Raw genomic sequence first — 20,489 nt, 5'->3', positions numbered from 1 at the left:
CCAAGAACCAACTGGCTAATCAAGCAACGAGAACTACTAAAACAAAGAGTAAGTTACCCTCACCTATCCCAGTATTTCCATTAAGACAACGATGAAACATCGTAGGAAAAAATAACACATTTCTTATTTTTCTCAAAACTACTTTTACCTACCATTTTACATTTAACTGATTCACAATTTTTCTGCTTGTAGAAAATCCCTAAAACTACATGTGCTGATGGACTTCAAGTTTTTCCATATTTTCGATATGAAACGGTTGACTAATCATGCACGACGTTGCGATAAAACCGGATGGATCAACCGTTACCCGGCTCAACTAACCAAACCTTCCCTAAATCTGTGAATTTCAGGCAAATTTGAAATTATTCGTCACTGTTGGACTTACTCTTCTATATTCGATAACAAAAATTAAACAAAGTAAGCGAAACGTAAATTAAAGCTATCATCAAAAACGACAAAGATGTTGCTTTCCTCCTCGTCTTGTCCCGTTTCATATCTTCATTGTACGAGAATTCCTTTTCTTCGGTACCAACATCGACGTTATGCAAAAGTGAAAAAAAACCTTCATTCTTAAGTTTTTCGTCTAGTCTCTGGAGTATGTCGCTTATACTAATTATTACTTAGATACGAAAAAGATGTGAAACTATCTTTGTATTTCAAGCATACTTAGGCTACTATACTATTACATTCAACACCATGGCATTCACCACACGAAGAAACACATGCCATTCCATAATTGCGACAGGTGCAAGTTTTCGTTCCACATGGATCGTTCCACATTTCGCCCTCCAGATTTGGACCTGGAGGGCGAAAATTGGCTGCTGACTTTGAAAACCGTGCGAAAAAAATAAATCGGTAAAAACAGTTACAGCGCGCGGTTACCAATAGCCTAATGGCTACGCTTACAGAAATATGCAAATGAGACAGAAAGTTCGTGGGAAAAAAATTTTGCGATCGGGACTGCGTCAGTATTTCAAAGCATGTAGGCCTACAAGTATGCGAAATTGCCAGAACAGAATTAAGCTTTCTTCGTCCAAGGAAAGCTTCTCAAAATCGACGAATCCAAATATCTTGGATGTTGAAAGGAGCAGCGGATGGATAAATAAATGCCGAGATGTGCCAGTTGCTAGTAGGCTACAAAGAAGCCTGGACGTCCCAGGAAGACATGGAGTGATACGATAAACAATGACAGGAAGCGGTGGCTGATGACCAACACCAGCCCCCTAGATCGTGATAAAATAAAAAAAAAAAAAAGTTAATAGCAGAACCTCCTCGCTTTCTTAATTTCAATATTTGAAACAACTGTTCGTTTTCAAACTTTGCTGACCCTGCATGCTGAGGAGAGCTCAGCATGCGTTGATAATACAATTTGCCTATTCGCCGCTCTTTTACAACACCGTGGCGCAAAGGCGATCAAGGCATGCAGATTTGAAATTGCATGCAAAACAAAAATCGCTATTTGAAGACAGAGCTGCCAGATTGGCTTTTTTACGACCAAATTTAAGAAATTAGACTTTTTTGAGAAGTGTTTGGCCGGACAATTTTTGTTTGGCCACTGGGCCTTTTTTAGTTTCCCGATTGGCATTTGTTTGGCCTTTTTTTTTCTTTTGGTCTTCATAGTTTAAGTCCTTGCGGCTTTCTACTGTAGATACTGTAACTCTAGGCCTATCCTGTATCGGCAGCAGTGGCCGAGTGGTTAGCGCGTTGGGCTCGCAGTCGAGAGCCTGCATGTTCGACTCCAGCCACCCGCGCTTGCTGTTGTTTCTCTGGGCAAGAAACTTTACGATAATTGCCTCTACCCAGTGATCGAATTCGAGTAATGGGTAGTACCAAATTTCAGTCATAAGTAGAGTAAACAACCGGAAACAGACATTGCAGTCGGCTGCAGCGTGGGTCAGGTGTACGTCGGAAGGCGTACACCGATGCATAGCGCTCAAGTCCGCTTTCCCGCAATGCAGGATAAAGATAATAAAAAAAACAAAAAAAAAAGTTTTCAGTCAGATTTCGGCATTGGCGTTGTCACAGAACACCAGGGATCTTTCGGTTGGGTGGTCGGTAATCTTATCCTATTTCAGCTGGTCAGGTTTAAACTGGTATACGTTGTATTGCATTGCAAAAGCTTTAGCCTAACATGTTTTGAATGTTTAACATGGCATATAAAACTAAGACATTGGATTTATGATGTGTTTCAAACCTCATTTTTTTGCAAAACAGCTCAGAACAATTATCAGCTACGTGAGGCTCAGATTGCAAGAAAAGCTATAAAACCTAAGGCAAATTTTGCATGATTTTCATGGGGGAGCATGCCCCCAGACCCCTACACTGGTTACAACCCTCCCTCCGTTGCATGCCTAGAAAATCAACCAGGATACGCCACTGGTTTACAGTATATATAAAATGAACTTGAAAACGAACAGGAATATAAGAAGTTAGCTCTTTTGTACATTATCGAGACGAAATATTCCACAGATAGTTCACAGTAGCATTGACAGAGGCTAGGGGCTCCAGAACTTTTCTAAGGGGCTCGGAAACCACCAAGTATTCTTTGGATATAGTATGTTCTTCTTATAAGTGCCATGATTCGGGGCCCGAGAATTTCATTGGTGCCGGGCCCAAAATATCTTCTTAACAGCCCCACAGTTGATGTTACTTTTTCACCATGATATGCCCACTATTGATGAAATGCTTATTCACAAACGGTTCAAAGTAAATTTGATTAAAGCCATCTCACTGCACGTGCGAATGCGATGATTTATGGTCTGGGCCACTTCTAACTCAAAAAATCTTTTAACGACGCATGTGTGGATTGCGTGTGTCCCGAAACTTTCTTTCATACAAAGCCTTTCTCTACATAGATATCTTTCGTAATTCAAGTCAATAATAATTAATCAATAAAAAGATATAAAAACATACAACTGCTCGTGTAGGCTACTCAGCAGTAGACTACAACAAAATTAAATTACAATTTTGATGAAAAAACAAGCTGTGCTGCTAAATCAGCCACTTTCAAAGAGCAACCCCAATGCTGCGATATTCCACCAGACCCATGTCCGTAATTGTGGATAATTGGAGTCTTTAGAAACAAGCCATCTTTATTCATCTTTTGCAATTCAAGGCGGGTTCCTCCAATTCTACCCGGTCGAATACCCACTCCAACTCTATTAAGTTTCGCCTTTCTCAAATCAGGAAAAAACACCTCAGACCTTTGCCACAGCTCTTCGGTATCATTCGGGTCGACTTCAGTGTGGCACTCACCAATTTGTTTGATTGATCCTAAGCGAACTTCTCCATCAAACAATGGAATAACACACGCACCTCCAGCGTAAACACATTTCTTGATATGAGGTGCGTAAATACTCACGTATTGTCCTGAAATTAATAGAACTTGTTAGCATTAATTAAAATCATTGCATATTCCAAAAATCGATTGACCGTGCGACAGAGTTATAACGACGAAATTGAAATTATTTTCAACTTTTATATTGTTTACCATTCATGTCCAATAATTATAGAAAATCTTTGGGAGGAGATGAACTGCTATGACAGGGCGTTGTTATCTATAAGTGTGTTACCTAAGATAGATCCATTGATAGTTGCTGTAAAACGCGCTCTGATATCAAGATTTTCACAACCACATGAAATAAATACAGCAGTAAAATACAATTAAATTCAAAAGGTGCACGCTTGTTGTTTCTGTTGTAGTAAAATAGTTGGTGTGCGTGCTCAGAAAGTGTAAAACTATGAGTTCCATTCCATTTCCAGTAATCTTATCCAGGGCTTGCTTTATCATTGCTTGAAAACGGCTTCTCCCATTGAACACTTTGCCCAATTATATATGATAGGGTGTTATACTTTCATGCAAAATCAAAATTTGAAACTTCATGATTATCTGGCAAGTCGCAACTAATGCGGTTGTGACTTCGTGAAAGAAGAAAAATTGAAGCAGTATTAGTAGTTACTGTGATGACAAATACTTGTAAACATAGGCGCCGACTTTTCAAAAAACCTTGGGGGGCGAGAAAGGTGATGACGTCATAACGAGAACACTATTTTACTCAATTAAAATAGCCTTTGATTAAGCTTACTGTCTTGTTTATTATGACACCTAGATCGCAAACCGAATTTATTAGAATCGCTGCTTGAAACGATTAGTTTTACTTTTACGCATGCAGTATGCCTAGTCGTAAAAATTTTGATATTGTTAGCTCATAATTGGAACAGTTGGAAAACAAGCCGATTCATTTCCTTTTCGTGCGAGTGAATAACGATCAAGACAGTGAAGCTATCGAAATAAAACACAAAAAAATTATAATCTCAAGCAGAGTGGAAACCCGCTATCAGTTTTATTACCTCGTTTCGCTCGTTTTGCTAATTACTTACCTTCAAAGCGTTAACAACGGCGAAGTGTTTTCTCTTTTGTTTTTTATCGAAAGTCTTAATAAGTTAGTCTTTTATCGAATGACCGTATATACTCGAGATGTTAGCAAGTGATTTTTACCTCAAAAACAGGTTGGTTCAACTTATATACGGGCAAGCTGTTGTCTCCAGCTCTGCAGTTTACAAAATGAACGCATTTTTGCTGCAGAAAAATCATTGCCGACGTAGATTACGGAGTAAAAGGCCGAAGTAAAAGTTTTGAATACCTGTATTGGCAGTGGTTCAAACTTAATTTTCATATTCAATGATTTCTTGTCAATTCTAAACTTTATGCACATGTTGAGCATTGAGCAATATATGCAAAGCTCACGAGACAAAACAGCAGAAAGAGCTGTTTGAAAAGATCAATTTTTATATTATTGCGTGTAGGATATACAGTAATTGTTCTTATTACGTAACATTCCATGATCGTTGAAGTCGATGTCTAACCTTAGCGACCGCATAAAACAATGATGTCAGGTTGGCTAGGTGATAATAGCGGTAAGAGACGACGTTAATGCAGGCAATATCTGCGACCAAGACCATAAAACACCTTTTCTTTTATCGGTTTTCGATTTAATTCTCACACATTGTGAACAAAAAAATGCGTTCTGTTAAATCATAATTGATCTCACAGCGGGAAGACCTCGTTGAAAATAGCGTGTCTAATTTAGCTGGTTTACTTGATATTGCCCTGAATAGTTACGTGACTATTCCAGCAGCATAAGTTACTCTAAGATCTACTTTGAAATGTCCTCCAAGTATGTTAATGCCAATACTTAGATGAACCATCGAATGGTAGTGTCGGAAGCTTTTCGACTTATACACTGGAGAAGGAAATATCAACGATTTTCAGCTCAAAAGTAGGGGTTCGACCTATACTCGAGTACTATAGGCTACTACACGGTAGCGCAGGAGTGTATATTGATGAGTGTATGGCAATGAATGAGATGTATATATTTTCACAATATTTACATCAATACAGTGTTTATTGAAGCAAAACACGGATGACAGTTTTGAAAAATGCATTTTTTCTTTAAGCTGTATTCACGTAATTGTTCGTTGCGTCGATGTTTCAACTCGATAAAGTTTACTAAAATCGATTTCATATTTGAAGTCACCAAAAATCCAACGGACGTTTGGATAACTCGTGAAATAAAAATAAACATGCAACCTCGCATTTGCTTTTTCGCTACCACGCGTTTTGACTTTGAAGTTGCTCCTCACGCGCGGGAAGATAAGCAGTGTGTGACTGTGAGCGTGCATGCCGTGCGCATCTCAGTAGTAATTCACGTTCCAGAGAAAGCCATGCCATCAGCTGCTGTTTTGCGGGCGAGAGCAACGTAGGCTGTTTTTCGCTTTCGGCATTCTTTAAAGTGCCCCTGACAGGTTGGATCCAAGTATAGTAACTTTTTAAAGCATTTCCTTGCGCAGAATCATATTTAGCGAACTTTTTAACCTTAACCTCGTAGCTCCACTGGTTAGGGCGTAATTTACATCAAACGATGGCTCCGCAGCGCCACCACAGGCGAAACTCCATATTTCACTGCTCTGGGACGACTTTGGTGGTATTACGTCATCCTAAGTCGGCGTTCTTAGCGACGGATGAAACATACGTTTCCTAGATGTAATTGCTGGATCACAGTTTAGTCGGAGTTGGGACAAGCGGTTGCTTTTTTCAAAGATCTGTTGTTTTTTACAGTTTAATAAAACTGTACTGGATACGTTCCTACAAAACCTAAAATATACTTGAAGTGAAAAATGAAGAAATTGTACGAATCATCATTCATATTTAATTCATCATCACTATTCAAAAATAAATAAAAGTTCTCTCTCTATCTCTCATGATGTGCCCTCAGTACGTACATAGCAGAGTCTATACATGTAAAAGCCTAGTTTACCTGTACAAGGGTACGTTTTTGTAAAAGTTGTTGTTTAGAAGTGCTGAAATCATCATCAGCAACAGGTTGCATCTTTGCTTTTATAGATGGTAGCCTATGGCAGATTTCTTCAAAATGTAAAGTTTGCTCAAGCCCATTTTTACTTGAGTGGTATTAACAAAATCATCTTTAGTGAAGTGAAGAGAACATATATGACTAGTTTTGTATGGCCCATCCTACTTTCGAACACTTGAAGAAAACTTCGACCATTTTCTTCTCAGCACCTTGTTTTGTGGGAAAGCGTGAAAAGAAAGCACACCATCTTTGTCACTGACACTGTCACATATTTATTTATTATTTATTTGCGTCAGACAAAGCTGTCCACATCGAAAACAAAACAACGAAATACTGTAATACACAAGCTGAAAATGCACAAAGATCACAGAGAGCCACCTTGGATGCCGTCGGTTTAAAAGCTCACTAAATAGGCTATCTACTGTTACAAATTTACATACAATGAGCGTTGGAAGAATTGAAAGCATTCAGAACGATAAAAACAATCAGATGACATCATGTCTGATATAAAGCGATTTGAGGAGTGTATGCAATCGGTTAATAAACGAAAACATGTTTTTTCCTCAATAAAGCATCAAACGTAGTTACATTATTCATTACTTGATATTCACGGGCACTGACCTAACGAGGCAAATTGTGCAATATTCTGAAAGAGTCATTGTAAGCAACACGTAATTGTTTTATACTAGAAGATCTAAACTTGTTCCACAACTTGGATAAGTAAAACGACATACAATAAGAACGAAATAAACTGTTTTTTACAGTGGGTAGGCATTTAGAAAAATTGAGATTTTGCATTATTTGCAGCACAATACTGAGAGCGTACTTGCCTTGAAACATAATTTTCATCTGAGAACTATCAATAAATACACCCAGGTATTTTACAGAGTCTGTGAACACAATTTCAGATTTACCTAGATGTAGCAGAGGAGCACGTAAAAGATAAAGTTTTTTGGGGAGAATAACATACCAAATGACTTTTTAGAATTGAAAGTAATTTCATGTTCAACGGCATACTTGTGGCAAACATCTAACAAATTTTTAAAGCCACACAAACTAGGCGAGATGCAGCAAATGTCATCAGGAAACTTAATATGATTTAGACAAGAGTTGCCAACATAGCAACCAACTTTTGTTTTATTGAGATAAGAAAGCTGATTAATATATACGGCAAAAAGATAGGGGCTGAACACCCCACCTTGTCAGACTCCGTTGGACACAGTAGCCTAAATGATTGGCACAGGTGACCTTCCCACCTCACTTGCATGGTTTTTTTTACTATAAAGGCACAAAGGTCACCAGTATTCCAATAAGCGAACAAACTAGATAGGCAGTAGGCACGTTACGTGTGATAAGCGTTTTAAACAATAAATGATGATTGACTTTGTCGAAGGCTTTTGAAGCATGCAAAAAGACAGAATATACAGGAGTGTCATGACTGATATAAGAGGACACTGGTTGTTTTAATAAAAAACACTCATGTCAGTACTATGACCAGACTTAAACCCAAATTGATTGTCACTGGTATTCAAGAAAGGCAATAGATGATTCAAATAAAACATTCAAACAGTTTTGAGATTACTGTGGCTAGAGCAATAAGTCTATAGTTACCTGAATCTTGAATGTCGCCATTCAAATTCTTTACAATCGGGACTAAGACAGTTTTCAAGCAAGAATTTGGTACAGTGCCATGACTAGACACATATTAAAAAGCAAGGTACACTAATATAAAAACGAATAATCAGCATAAACAATATGTTCAGCTGAAATTTTGTCAGCACCAGCAGCGCGGTTTAATGTCAGTTTGACAAGCAAGGAACCAATTGTGTCCATGTTGCAACAAAAGTTGTAATATTTATCTCTAGAAGAAATACATGAGTTAACAAATTCTTTTTCAGTGTTGGTTTTGCTAGAATTTAGCAAGGAGCTGTAATGATGTTTTCACATCTCAGTAATTGCTTCAGGACTTTTTGCTCCACCAACATTTACAGGAAGAAAACTCTTTTTGCAAGTAGACTTTTTTACTTTCTGCCAAAATGACTTATGTGAGCTGTCCAAGTTGAGTGCTGAGGCAAGCACATTTGCTCTATGTTGTTCAGAGGCCTGATTACAAACAACGGTGAAAGGCTTTTTTAAACTCCCTTTGTTTGCTCTGCATCAACTCATATAGGTAACCATTTCACTGTTTCCCATTTTTTACCTACATGATGTAACTTTCTCTGGCAGTAGCATGAGCTTGCTTAACACGATTATTCCAACCAGGAACAGAAAATATGTTACATTTCTTCTTTACATCAACAAAGATTTTATCAGAAGCTGCTTTGAGACCATCAGTTATAATATATATTATAGAAAGAGTCTATTGAGGCAACATGAGAAGCATCTGAACAATGAGAATTATTGCATTTAATACTTTCAGTTGGCAAGGAAATTCTGGATAGATATTTTTAAATACAGCAATACACATGAACAACAATTTTTAGGCATTGCCTCAACCATAAATTAAAGGTAGCCTACTGTTTGTGAGATACTGTTGTTACACTGCAAATGGCTATAGCCAGATTAGAACAAATAAAAAAGTATCAAAATTGTAGCCCTATGAAACTGCAATTTCAATTGAATTGAGATGCTGTTTGATAAAAAATAAACTCAACCTTTTTGATCAAAACCTGGTAGTAATAGTAAGTTCACTTTTCTATTTCGGTAATTCTTAATTTGCACATGCTTTAGACCAACAGAGCCCAACACATTCACGTTTTGCAGTAGCCGTACTATACCTAACCAAGTCACCAGTCACCACAGATTGTATCCTTCCAGCTTACGGTGACGTCACAGCGATGTTGCCGTTTTTATTTTCGCAAAAGAATGAGTGTCAGAATCGCCGATGTCAACGAAAGTTTGCAAGCGTGTAACTTAGTAGCCTGTTGATATTTTTTACAATTTTCTGGTTAGGGAAGTTTTTTAGTGTCACCTTTTTGGTATCTTAGGTAAATTTCGCAAATTTATTTACCTGTCAGAGGCACTTTAAGTCCGATTAAATGATCAAAATCTCTTTCGTATAGTATTTTATCTTTGAAACACCACTTGTAATAGCGATTTTTGTTGCCCCTCAATCATAAATTCACGGGGGGCGCCGCCCCCCGGAAGTCGGCGCGTATGCTTGTAAACCCTGGTATAACGCAACATTGCATTGATATTTTTTAGTAAGGTAAAGGTGGTCCCATACTTGATTCAAGTGTTGGGTATGAGAAGATAAAGTTCTCATTGTACTAAGCCGTCGGCACTAAGGAGATTAGGGTGGCCAGTTACTTTCTCTCGGCCGCCTTTCCTTCAGCAACTACGCCCAGCCAATTTATTACACCCTGAGTAGAGGTGAGCGGTGTTTACAAAAACCAGCTGAAGCCGAGAGTCGAACCAGGATTACGTAATTGGAAAGCCAACGCCTTATCCGTTGCGCCATCCCACCGCATATTTTTAGAATCAACATGAAAACAACCACAAACAAAGGTGTCGACAAATACAGTACTGGCTTTTAGATGTGAAAAGTAACTAAAACATTCAGTTCTGTTTAATTGTTTTGCTCACGAGAAAGAAATTGTAAAAACATTAAACGGCCAATGGTTCACACAACAAGGATGGTAACAAAAGACCAAAAGGTTACCAAATTTAACTTTGCCGGTATAAATATATAAAATTTCAAGCCGTGTTTTTAAACAACTCATGAAGAACAGTGAGCCTTGAAATTATTTAAACGTCACTGAAATGTAAGAAACTTCTCTTTGCTTATGAGGCAGAACTTTGTATAGCCTGCTAGCGCCAAATTTTAGAGCCGCCACGTTGGAGTCCGCAAAGTTCACGTCTTGTTCACGTGTTGTGCCGTGTGAGGTTTGGCACAAGCGCAAACTGGTGAGTTACCCAAACCTGCATCATACTAGGAACGAAATCACGACTAATAACTACAATCACCTCTAACGGGAATGACAAGGGAATCTTTGACCAATGCTCTTGCACCAAATCCAGAACAATTCACAATGAAGTCACATGGAGGTAACTCGTTTAGAGAAGAAAGCTTCTGTTTTACAAAACGTACTTGCTGCGACCCACCCCTGCAAACAAAGATCGTTTCTATGAAAGTACCATAAATCAAGGCTCCAAAAATATTGATCGTTCATGAATTATTTTTCTAATTTTGGAACATGAAATCATAACATTGTAGCTTCAACGTGAGCTCGATTGGCTATTGCCATTCGGGAACTAGGTAGAAGTGTTTTATTGCAGGCATTTTGCATGAAGTAGAGAGATAGTTGGCGCAGATGCACAATGTCTAACTCGTATTTTATCAATGGGCAGGCAACGATCACAATTACAGTAAATTCAAATAAAAACGCAACATGCAACGTTCTTTCAAAACGCCCATACCCAGAATAGTAATAAACTTGAAAAAACTAAGTGTAGAAGTGTATTCAAACGTCCAAGCTTTAAAATATAGCCACACCCTATTTTGAAGATAATTAATAATGCTATCAAAGCTTTATTTACTACAATTGAGACAAAAGCGCCTATAACCATGACCTAGCCAACGTGCGAAACCACACTTACCTCTGAATGATTAAAATGTGTCAAAGCTAACACTTTAGTCAATTCGCGTTTTGCAACGTAATTAAGACAATAACAATACAAGCACAGATGGCGTTGACACGCTATAAATAAAGTAACGCTATGTAAAAAGCAATAGCAGTAACCAGTAGTTTCAAGTGGGTGTAAAACGTCGTATTTTGCACCTTTGTAAATTAGCACTTTACAACGTGATTTATAATTAAATATATTAAAAAATCAGCATTTGCAGAAAAAATAAAGAAAAACTGGGCTACAATTTTCATGAGGACAAATCTAAAACCATCAATGATCACGCAGTTAGACTGTCAGAACGATGTTACTTATTATGACAGAGAAATCATCAACAGTGCATGTTAACTGAGTTAGCCTACCTGTTATGCATAAATCATTACCACTCACTGTCGACATATCAGAGGCGAATCCAGCGATTGCCTCCTTAAACCGTAGTAAATTAATTAGATATATATATTCAGTTTAACAACTTCACTCATAGTTTACATTGCTTTATATATACAAAACTACAACGTACGGATTAGGCTATGGCAGCACTTGCCTTGTTTGTAAGCCTTCTAGGCGTTTTGTCAACCAACGCAAATATCGACAAGTATCAATCACATAGCTTACTCCAACTATTCCTTTCAAGGTCTCGTTTGTCTTCGCTTTTCCCTTGAAGGGTTTCTGCAACTTCTTATTTTGAACTGTAACACCCATTTTGAACATTTCATCCTTTGTTGCATCCCGAACGCCATGCATTCCCATTTTAACATTGTCATCTAACCAAACAAAAATAATTAATGCGCTTAAAAGCATAGAACGTACTTCATGAAGTAAAACTATTGTACTAGAAATTAACATTTATCTGTGCAAAAAGAGCAATGACAATTTAGACATTTTTTCTAATATATTGGTACACCTCTAGTATGAATACAAGATGTATATTGCATCAAATGAAAGGATAAGAGTATGAAAGAAATTTTTTGGAAAGTTTTTTAGCATGAGAAAGCATGCAACTGTCGATAGTCTCAATCTCAATCACACGATAAAAGTTTTAAAGGAACTTATCTTGGATAGAAAACTTTTACTTCCTTTTCAACTTCATGGTTGAAAAGCAAAAAAAGGAGTTGTGCTGATAGCAGGTGAAGTATATAAAATAATTATGGAATGTGGTGGATTTGCCTATTCAACAAGGTATTTAAACCAATCCTTGAAAGAAAAATTGAAAATGTATCGTAATTTAAACATTTGAAACACATACCGTAAGCAAAATCCAGAAAAGTTTGATTTCACAAAGTTGTCCAATATAATGATAAAAATAGAGAATAGTTGTGCCAAGACAAAAAGTTCTATGTGTTGCATACTTCAGCTAAAGAAAAAAATAGGCTATTTGCATCACAAAAAAGATATAATAAAAGGGGAGTCAACCAAGAAAACTGTAATTATTGTTAGGGGATATACAGTATAACAGTCTCACAAGAATTTGTTGATAACACCAAGCAAGATAAATCAGAAACTGAGGAATATAAGAACAGTGTTCCAGTTGTAAAGATTTTGAGAAGATTACGTGTTATGTAGTCAGATAATAGTTTTCAATCTATATTGCCAAAGAGTGATCACTAAATGTCATATCTCCGCAAAACTCCTAATGTTATGTTAAAAAACTAACATTCTTTCCCTATTCACCATAGTCATTGCTCAAAGCCTTTTAGGCAAATTTCATTATATTTAGAGCTAACTACATTTCATAGCTACTCAGCTACTGTCTCTTACATGCAAGATACAGTACATTTAGGAGACAGTCACAGTGACGACTTCGAAATTAAAGTCGGTTTGCATCAGGGGTCTGTCCTCAGCCCTGTACTATTTATTGTAGTACTCCAGGCACTGTCACGTGACTTCCACACGGGTTGTCCTTGGGAACTCCTCTATGCGATCTGATCATCACCTCTAAATGCTTAGACGACCTGGTGGAAAGGTGAAGACATAGAAGCACAACTTGGAAGCCAAAGGCCAAAAGGAGTTGCACGAACTGAAAGACTCAGGACGCTACTCCTGTGCTGTGTGTGTAGGGCCGACATGGGCATAAACTTCATCCAATGCAACACTTGCCTCTTGTGGGATCATAAAAAGTGCAGTGGCCTCAACGGAGGACTGAAACCTTCAAGCGTAAAAGATGTGCAGAAGAAGATCGGTCCATAGAGGGTAGAACAATTACTGGCTTCAAAATAGATGAAGGGAAGTCAGAAGTGGTAGATGCATTAGAACTGCTACTTAGATGACATGTTCAGTGTAGTGTACCGATCTCAGCTCCACCACAACAGTGAAGACAGCCTGGGCTAAACTTAAACAACTACTATCCAAGATATCCTTCTTACCAGTAAAAGCAAGGTTTACAACAGCTGTGTCAGGAGTGTGATGCTGTTTGCGAGTGAATACTGGTATTGCTGGGCTGCGATAAAAGAGGTATCCAGTACACCAGCTCAAACACATTACTTGCCAGGCTGGGTTTGACAAAGATTGAGGAAGTCCTCCGTTTCAACTGTCTCCGCTGGTTTGGACAAGGTGAAGGAAGCAGCGGATGAATAAACTATTTCCGAAATGTGCCATTGTGCCTGTACTTAGCACAAAGGTGCTTGGATGTCCCAGGAAGACATGGGGTAATACTATAAAATGATAACAAGAAGCAGTGGCAGATGACCAACACCAGCCCCTTAGATTGTGATGAGTGGAAACTGAGGATGTGCCTTACCAGACCCCGCCTTACCCCGATATTTGAGAAATGAGACGTAAAACAGAAAGAAGATTTTCATATTAGAAAAAGTGAAATTTCAACACACACAATCACAGATTTTATACAGTAAAATTTTAACATACAAATATTTTACATCTATTTTGTAAATTCATTTGATATCTAATGCAACATACTTACAAAGCATTTTTGAACTTTCATCTATTAAATTTCCGAAGTACATTACATCGACTGTTTTGATCCCAGTTTCATGTGCAACAGCTGGGTCCATTTGGCTACAATATGCAATGGTTTGCTTCACAAAATTGTTTGCTTCAGAACTGAGCATAGAACAATTTTTTGCAGTATTGAGGATGATTCCAAATCCATGATTGCTACCAAAAAATGCAGTAACAGTTGATTAGTTTGTAGACAATTCAACATTATGCAAAAGTTTCACTTTAAAACGTCAAGGTCTGTTGAGTTGGCTTCCCCCTATTTTGGCATGTTGTTAATTGTCTTTGCCGAGACCTGTTTTTTTTTTTGCTGAGACTTTTCGGTCATTTGTCCAAAATGACTTGAAAAAATTCGGTCATTTTTTTATTTATTTTGGTCATTTTTTCTGATGAAAATATTTCCTTTCAAGTAGCTGATACAAACCAAAACTTGCACTTCCTGACTAGCTATAACATTAAGTTTCACTGAGAAACGTTGTGTTTTTTGGACATTTTGACCAAATTGACCATATTTTTTTCGGACATTTCGTTAAAAAATCGGTAAATGATTGAAAAAACCCCCCAGGCTGAGACACAGGCGCGTGCTTTGAAGCAGTGTTGAACCCACATCCTTTTGTACGCCGTGTGGACGTTCTCACCACTTGGTTATGCAGCCGACCTCACAGGTTATTGTAAGCATTTCAAGGCAATTTTAGGGAAATTGGTAACATCTAAAGAATTTCCATATATAATGCCTGGGTATAATGCCTATGCCCTGGTAACCCCAACCAACATTCACAATAAAAGTCATACAGAACAACAAGGAAGGAGCAAACATGTGTTACCAAGGGCACCCGGCACATGTACACCAAGCAGGTCACCAGGGGTTCAACCATCAGATTGAGATGTGTTTGCATGGTGTAAAGGAAATGACAACAGACCTGGAGATGGGGGACCCCAAGACCTCCAACCCACACAACCACTGTCTTGATGATGCTTTCATCTGTGCGACTAAGGTTGTCAACACGATGAAGAGGAAGGCAGCAGAAACTCAAAGCAAGCTCTTGTCTATCTATGCTACCATAAATCGGACCTCACAACCTGGGTCCTGGACCTATCGACTGCTATTGAGGACTTCGAACAGGCTGCCATCCAAGTCATCACATCATCTCTAGACACCTGGTGACCCATGTACCAGGGTCTGGACCAATCTGATGTAACCGAGTTACTCACATCAAACATTACTGTGGGTTGGACACATATCCTTTAGGCTAAGATATGTCTTCTCTTCTGTTGAAAACACAGGTCAATAAAAAGTTTTTACAAGACAAATTAACAATCATTTCCATGTAATTCTGGGGCGCTTAGCTTGAATCAGAATTCGGCTATCACGCCAGGATTTCATAATACAGTAATCCCCTATTTGTTCTTTTTCCAGCAATTAAAAAATTTTTCATATATAAATTTCATTGTCTCCAACATTGTATTTATGCGGAATGGCCCGTTTCGGTGAGTCCGATTCGGAGAGTTCCCTATTCGGAGATTTTTTGAAATTTTTTTTGAAAATTATTGGGTACCGTAGCCTAATTATCATTGCCGCTTTTACATCGTTTTAATGTCGCTTAACGTTCAAATCGTGCAGAAAAAAATAGAAATAAAATATATGAACAATTAAATGAAAATTCGTCGCTACCGTAGCCTAATTATCATTGCCGCCTTTACATCGTTTTAATGTCGCTAAACATTCAAATCGTGCAGAAAAAAATAGAAATAAAATGTTTGAATAATTAAATGAAAATTTGTCAGTACCGTAGCCTAATTATCATTGCCGCTTTTACATTGTTTTAGCGTCGCTAAACATTGAAATCGTGCAGAAAAAAATAGTTGTTAAATAGGGTTTAAACCTAACCATTGAGATCTTAAAGTGCCCCTGACAGGTTGGATCCAAGTATAGTAACTTTGTAAAGCATTTCCTAGCGCAGAATTACACTTAGCAAACTTTTTAATCTTAACCTTATAGCTCGACTGGTTAGGGCGTAATTTAGATCAAACGACTGTTCCGCAGCCCCACCACAGGCGAAACTCCATATTTTACTGCTCTGGGACGACTTTGGTGGTATTACGTCATCTTAAGTGGACGTCGTTAGCAACGGATGAAACAAACGCTTCCTAGATGTAATTGGTGGATCACAGTTTGGTCGGAGTTGGTTCAAGCGGTTGCTTTTTTCGAATATGTACTGTTTTTTGCAGTTTAATAAAACTGTACTGGATACGTTCCTACAAAACCTAAAATATACTTTAAGTGAAAAATGAAGAAATTGTACGAATCATCATTCATATTTAATTCATTATCACTACACAAAAATAAATAAAAGTTCTCTCTCTCTCTCTGATAATGTGCCTTCAGTTGGCCATTGAAATCCTGTGTAACGGCCATCTGGATCTGGAAAATTGTTTCGGCTTCGCCAAACAATGCATGACGGCATCACAATCCGATTGTTGCTTCCGAGAGCATCACCTTGTACTATACACTCCAACACATGCCTGTAGGCATTTTTACTTTAGTGGTATTAACAAAATCATCTTCAGTGAAGTGAACATATACGACTAGTTTTGTATGGCCCATCCCACTTTCGAACACATGAAGAAAACTTTGATCATTTTCTTCTCAGTACCTTGTTTTGTGGGAAAGTGGGAAAAGAAAGCACACGGTCTTTGTCACTGACAATGTCACATAAACAGCAATTTGTAGGCATTGCCTCAACCATAAATTAAAGGTGCTGTTTGTGAGATACTGTTGTTACACTGCAAATGGCTATAGCCAGATTAGGACAAATAAAAAAGTATGAAAATTCAATTCAATTCAATTTATTTTTCTTTGTCAGAATGCAAAAGAAATGATATTGTGAAAAAGAAATACAGTAACAAAACCAACAAAAGGAAAAGGTGGCAAAACCTTAATGGTTTAAGACGTGCATGAAAGGATCTAATATTGCGGTATATGCATCAATAAATATAGTTAAGCACGGCCACCAAACCTGATACTTTAAAATAAGTTGATGAATTAGTTAAGAATCAGTCGCCTCCTCGTTCCTGGAAATTGTAGCCCTATGAAACTCCAATTTCAATTGAATTGAGATGCTGTTTGATAAAAGCAGTGCTGTATTCGTAGGGTATACGGCGGTATACGCAGTATACTCTCTGCTTAAGTAGTTAGTTAGTAGGATAGTTGTCAAGAATCAGTAGCCAAAGAATAGCATACGCACTCTATTTGGAAAACCAGAGGGTATACTATAGTTGCTCGAAAAAGCAGAAAGTATACCGCCGTATACAGCACTAGATAAAAGTAAACTCAACCTATTTGATCGAAACCTGATAGTAATAATAAGTTCACTTTTTCATTTCGGTAATTCTTAATTTGCACATGCTTTAGACCAACAGAGCCCCACACATTCACGTTTTGCAGTAGCCGTACCATACATTACCAAGTCATCACAGAGAAAGAATGTATCCTTCCCGCTTACTGTGACATCACAGCGGTGTTGCCGTTTTTATTTTTGCAATTAAATGAGTGCCAGATTCGCCAATGTCAACGAAAGTTTGCAAGCGTGTAACTTAGTAGCCTGTTGATATTTTTTACGATTTGCTGGTCAGGGAAGTTTGTTAGTGTCTAAAAAGACTAAAAAGCGAATTAAATTTATTTTTGAACTATTAATGTTTGCTCAGATAAAATTGACATGTACCCTGCGTCGCCTTCTGCATGCAAACTTAGAAGGTAGAATATATAAGAATCCTCAACTATTACAAAATTCTAAATCCAACGACGCCTTCTGTTTATTTACAGTAGAGAATTTTGTATTTTATTCCACTATATTGTTTCTTTTATAGTTGAAATTCTCGAAGCTTTAGATGAGTGGGGTTTGGACCTAACCACTAAGATGTTAAATCATATTTATGACACCGGAAAGACCCTAGTGATATGGTACGTTCCATATTCATAACTTTACCAAAGAAAACCGGAGCAACAGAATGCTCACTCCACAGAGCAATTAGCCTTGTGAATCACCTAACAAACATCTTACTCCGAATCATGATGATGAGATTGAGACCAAAACTACAATCGGAAATTTCAACAGCACAGTTTTTATTTGTTGCAGACAAAGGGACCACAAAAGGAATTTTTCTTTTTGTGGTCTTTTTTTTATTTTCCCTTCATATCGTAAATTTTTCTGAAGGTGTTGCGGCCGTGCCAAATTTAATTCAACTCAATCACTTACTTCGGTCACAAGCACGTTTTAACGTTCGCGTATGTCGCTTCTACCTTTGCTATGTCGACGTGTATTGTTTTTGATATTATGGTCACAAATAAAAACAATTCAACTGAACTGACATGACGAATTTTCATTTAATTGTTCAAACATTTTATTTCTATTTTTTTCTGCACGATTTGAACGTTTAGCGACGTTAAAACGATGTAAAAGCGGCAATGATAATTAGGCTACGGTTCCCGATAATTTTCAAAAAATCTCCGAATAGGGAACTCTCCGAAAAAGGCTGTCTCCGAATAGGGAACTCTCCGAATCGAACTCACCGAATAGTAGCAGTGATGTAACAATTAGCTTAGCAGTATGATCAGAGAGAGATGTGATAGTTCAAGATTAGTTTTCTTGAATTTAAGAATTTCTCTGGATCATTTTCCATTTGTCATAAGAGGATGTGACCATGTTTGCCGAACGACGCAAAAAAGTAATGACGAACGGAAAATTACCCAGAGAAATTCTCAAATTCCAGAAAATTAAAAACTTTAACTTTATTACTCATAGTTGAAAAGACATAAAAAATTGGGCTGTAGGCTACTCAAATTAAAAATTAAGCACAAAAATGCAGCAGCTTAACGATTGAGTCAATTCGGGTCAAAATTTAGTTAAAAACTAAAAATAAAAGAACGCTTCCGCGTAGTATCGAACTCATTACCTTACCTCTGGAGCACCAGCCGGAGACTTATCCTACGCAACACCGAATTAGTTGAACATAACTGCCGAATTTAGAACTTACCGTATATAGGCACTCTTCTCGTCTTTTGCTTTGAAAGAAAAAAAGAAAAAAATGCCTATATAGTGATGTCATGACCAGTTAAATAGTGTTTCAGATTCAAAGACCGGCGCCGGTCAAATAGCCACTGCCAAATGTTTTAGGCTAATATGCCAAGTGCACTTTTTATCTGTAATTGATTTTATCCTTCGATTCTGTCGACTTGTGTCCATTCCAACTATTGTTATAGGCCATGTCACTATTTGAATGAATCACAGTTGAATAACCAATGGTAAAACGACAAGCAACTTACTGTACCTTGTTGTATTAGGTTCAAATTCAGAAGCTGTAATGATAATTTCACTGTCAGGAAATCTTTTTGCTAAACAGTATGCAGATGCTAAACCATTTATACCAGCACCAACCACATTTATTTTTAATGACATCGTTTTGTTGAAATTGTCAAACAATTTTGTAACCACATCGATCGATTAGCTCATTTCCTGAAAATCATGTACTACATTTTAAACAATTGTTTCTCAGCAACTGATAGTAGCAAGAATTGATGGCAATAGACATGTGTCAATTCTTGCTACAATCGGCTACCGAGAAAAATACAGTTGATTGCAAAATCTTAATAGCTAGTGTTAAGTTGAAGAACATTGCAAATTAATTCTTTTATGAGACCGCTCAAAGACTTAAGAAAACCTTTGCGATTTCAAAACAAACACATGAGCGGGTGTCCGGTGTAACCGCAGGGTTGTCAGACAGCTTTTGAGAAAAAGAGCCAAACAATGTCGAAAAAAGGGCCAAACTGGGTAAAAAACAGCCAAACTGTTCTATAACGTTAATAACGTTGTTAATAAAACATAATAACGTTAACAACGTCATAAACGTTACAACATTACAACAACACAGTCTACATTCTACAAGAACAATTCCAAATCTTCATCGTCTACAGTGTTTCCACTCGAATCTTTGGCATTGGCATAAACATTATCAGCCTAAACACTGTCTAAAAAATCGTAATAACACTTTTCAGTCTCATTTTCCGAAAGACATTTATTTAAATAGCTAGTTTGATAGCATGTGCCAACTACTTCCGAAATCCAATTCAATTTATTTTTCTTTGTCGGAAAAAAAACAGCAATGATAAAAACTTATAGTTTACGGGAACAAACCAACAAAAGGAAACGGCGGCAAAACCACAGAAGTTTAAAACGTGCATGCGATGTAAATTTAAAGCATACGTCGATGAAAGTAAAGTTAAGCACGGCTACCAAACCAAACAGTTTAAAATAGATGAATTAGTTGAAAGAATCAGTTGGCTCCACATACCTAAAGCAACTGGAGGTGTGACAGTTGATGTAGCTGTAGCGGACGCGGTAGTTAGCACGCTCGCTCATATGCAGCCGTCCGTGCTGACCAGTGACGATCGGTGAGGGAAAGCAAGGAAAGCAGTGCTTACCTTAGCAAAAACTATGCAAAATATAATGACTGAATTCTAGGTTTAACTTATTATTTTTATCA

At 37.6% G+C, this 20,489-nt stretch overlaps 1 protein-coding gene across 2 annotated transcripts; it reads right to left on the bottom strand.

Moving 5' to 3' along the window:
• Positions 1-633: 633 nt before the first annotated feature.
• LOC145783475 (D-aspartate oxidase-like) lies at positions 634-19,453 on the bottom strand. Of its 2 annotated transcripts, XR_014290928.1 has the most exons (6): positions 19,278-19,453; positions 13,915-14,108; positions 11,542-11,761; positions 10,338-10,477; positions 1,980-3,369; positions 634-1,670 (listed from the first exon to the last, which is right to left on the bottom strand). XR_014290928.1 is itself a non-coding variant. In XM_082595361.1 (5 exons), exons 1-5 carry the CDS (start codon positions 19,403-19,405, stop codon positions 2,960-2,962), a joined length of 1,092 nt encoding a protein of 363 aa, XP_082451487.1. In that variant the 5' UTR covers positions 19,406-19,453; the 3' UTR covers positions 634-2,959. The 2 variants fall into 2 exon arrangements, 1 of the variants encoding a protein (XP_082451487.1); XM_082595361.1 differs by having other exon boundaries at positions 634-3,369.
• Positions 19,454-20,489: the final 1,036 nt, after the last annotated feature.

The sequence above is a fragment of the Aplidium turbinatum genome, chromosome 14, assembly GCF_918807975.1.
Source record: "Aplidium turbinatum chromosome 14, kaAplTurb1.1, whole genome shotgun sequence".
Lineage (NCBI taxonomy): Eukaryota > Metazoa > Chordata > Ascidiacea > Aplousobranchia > Polyclinidae > Aplidium > Aplidium turbinatum.
The sequence above is the reverse complement of the archived record's forward strand: the minus strand, read 5'-3'. Positions and strand labels throughout refer to the sequence as shown.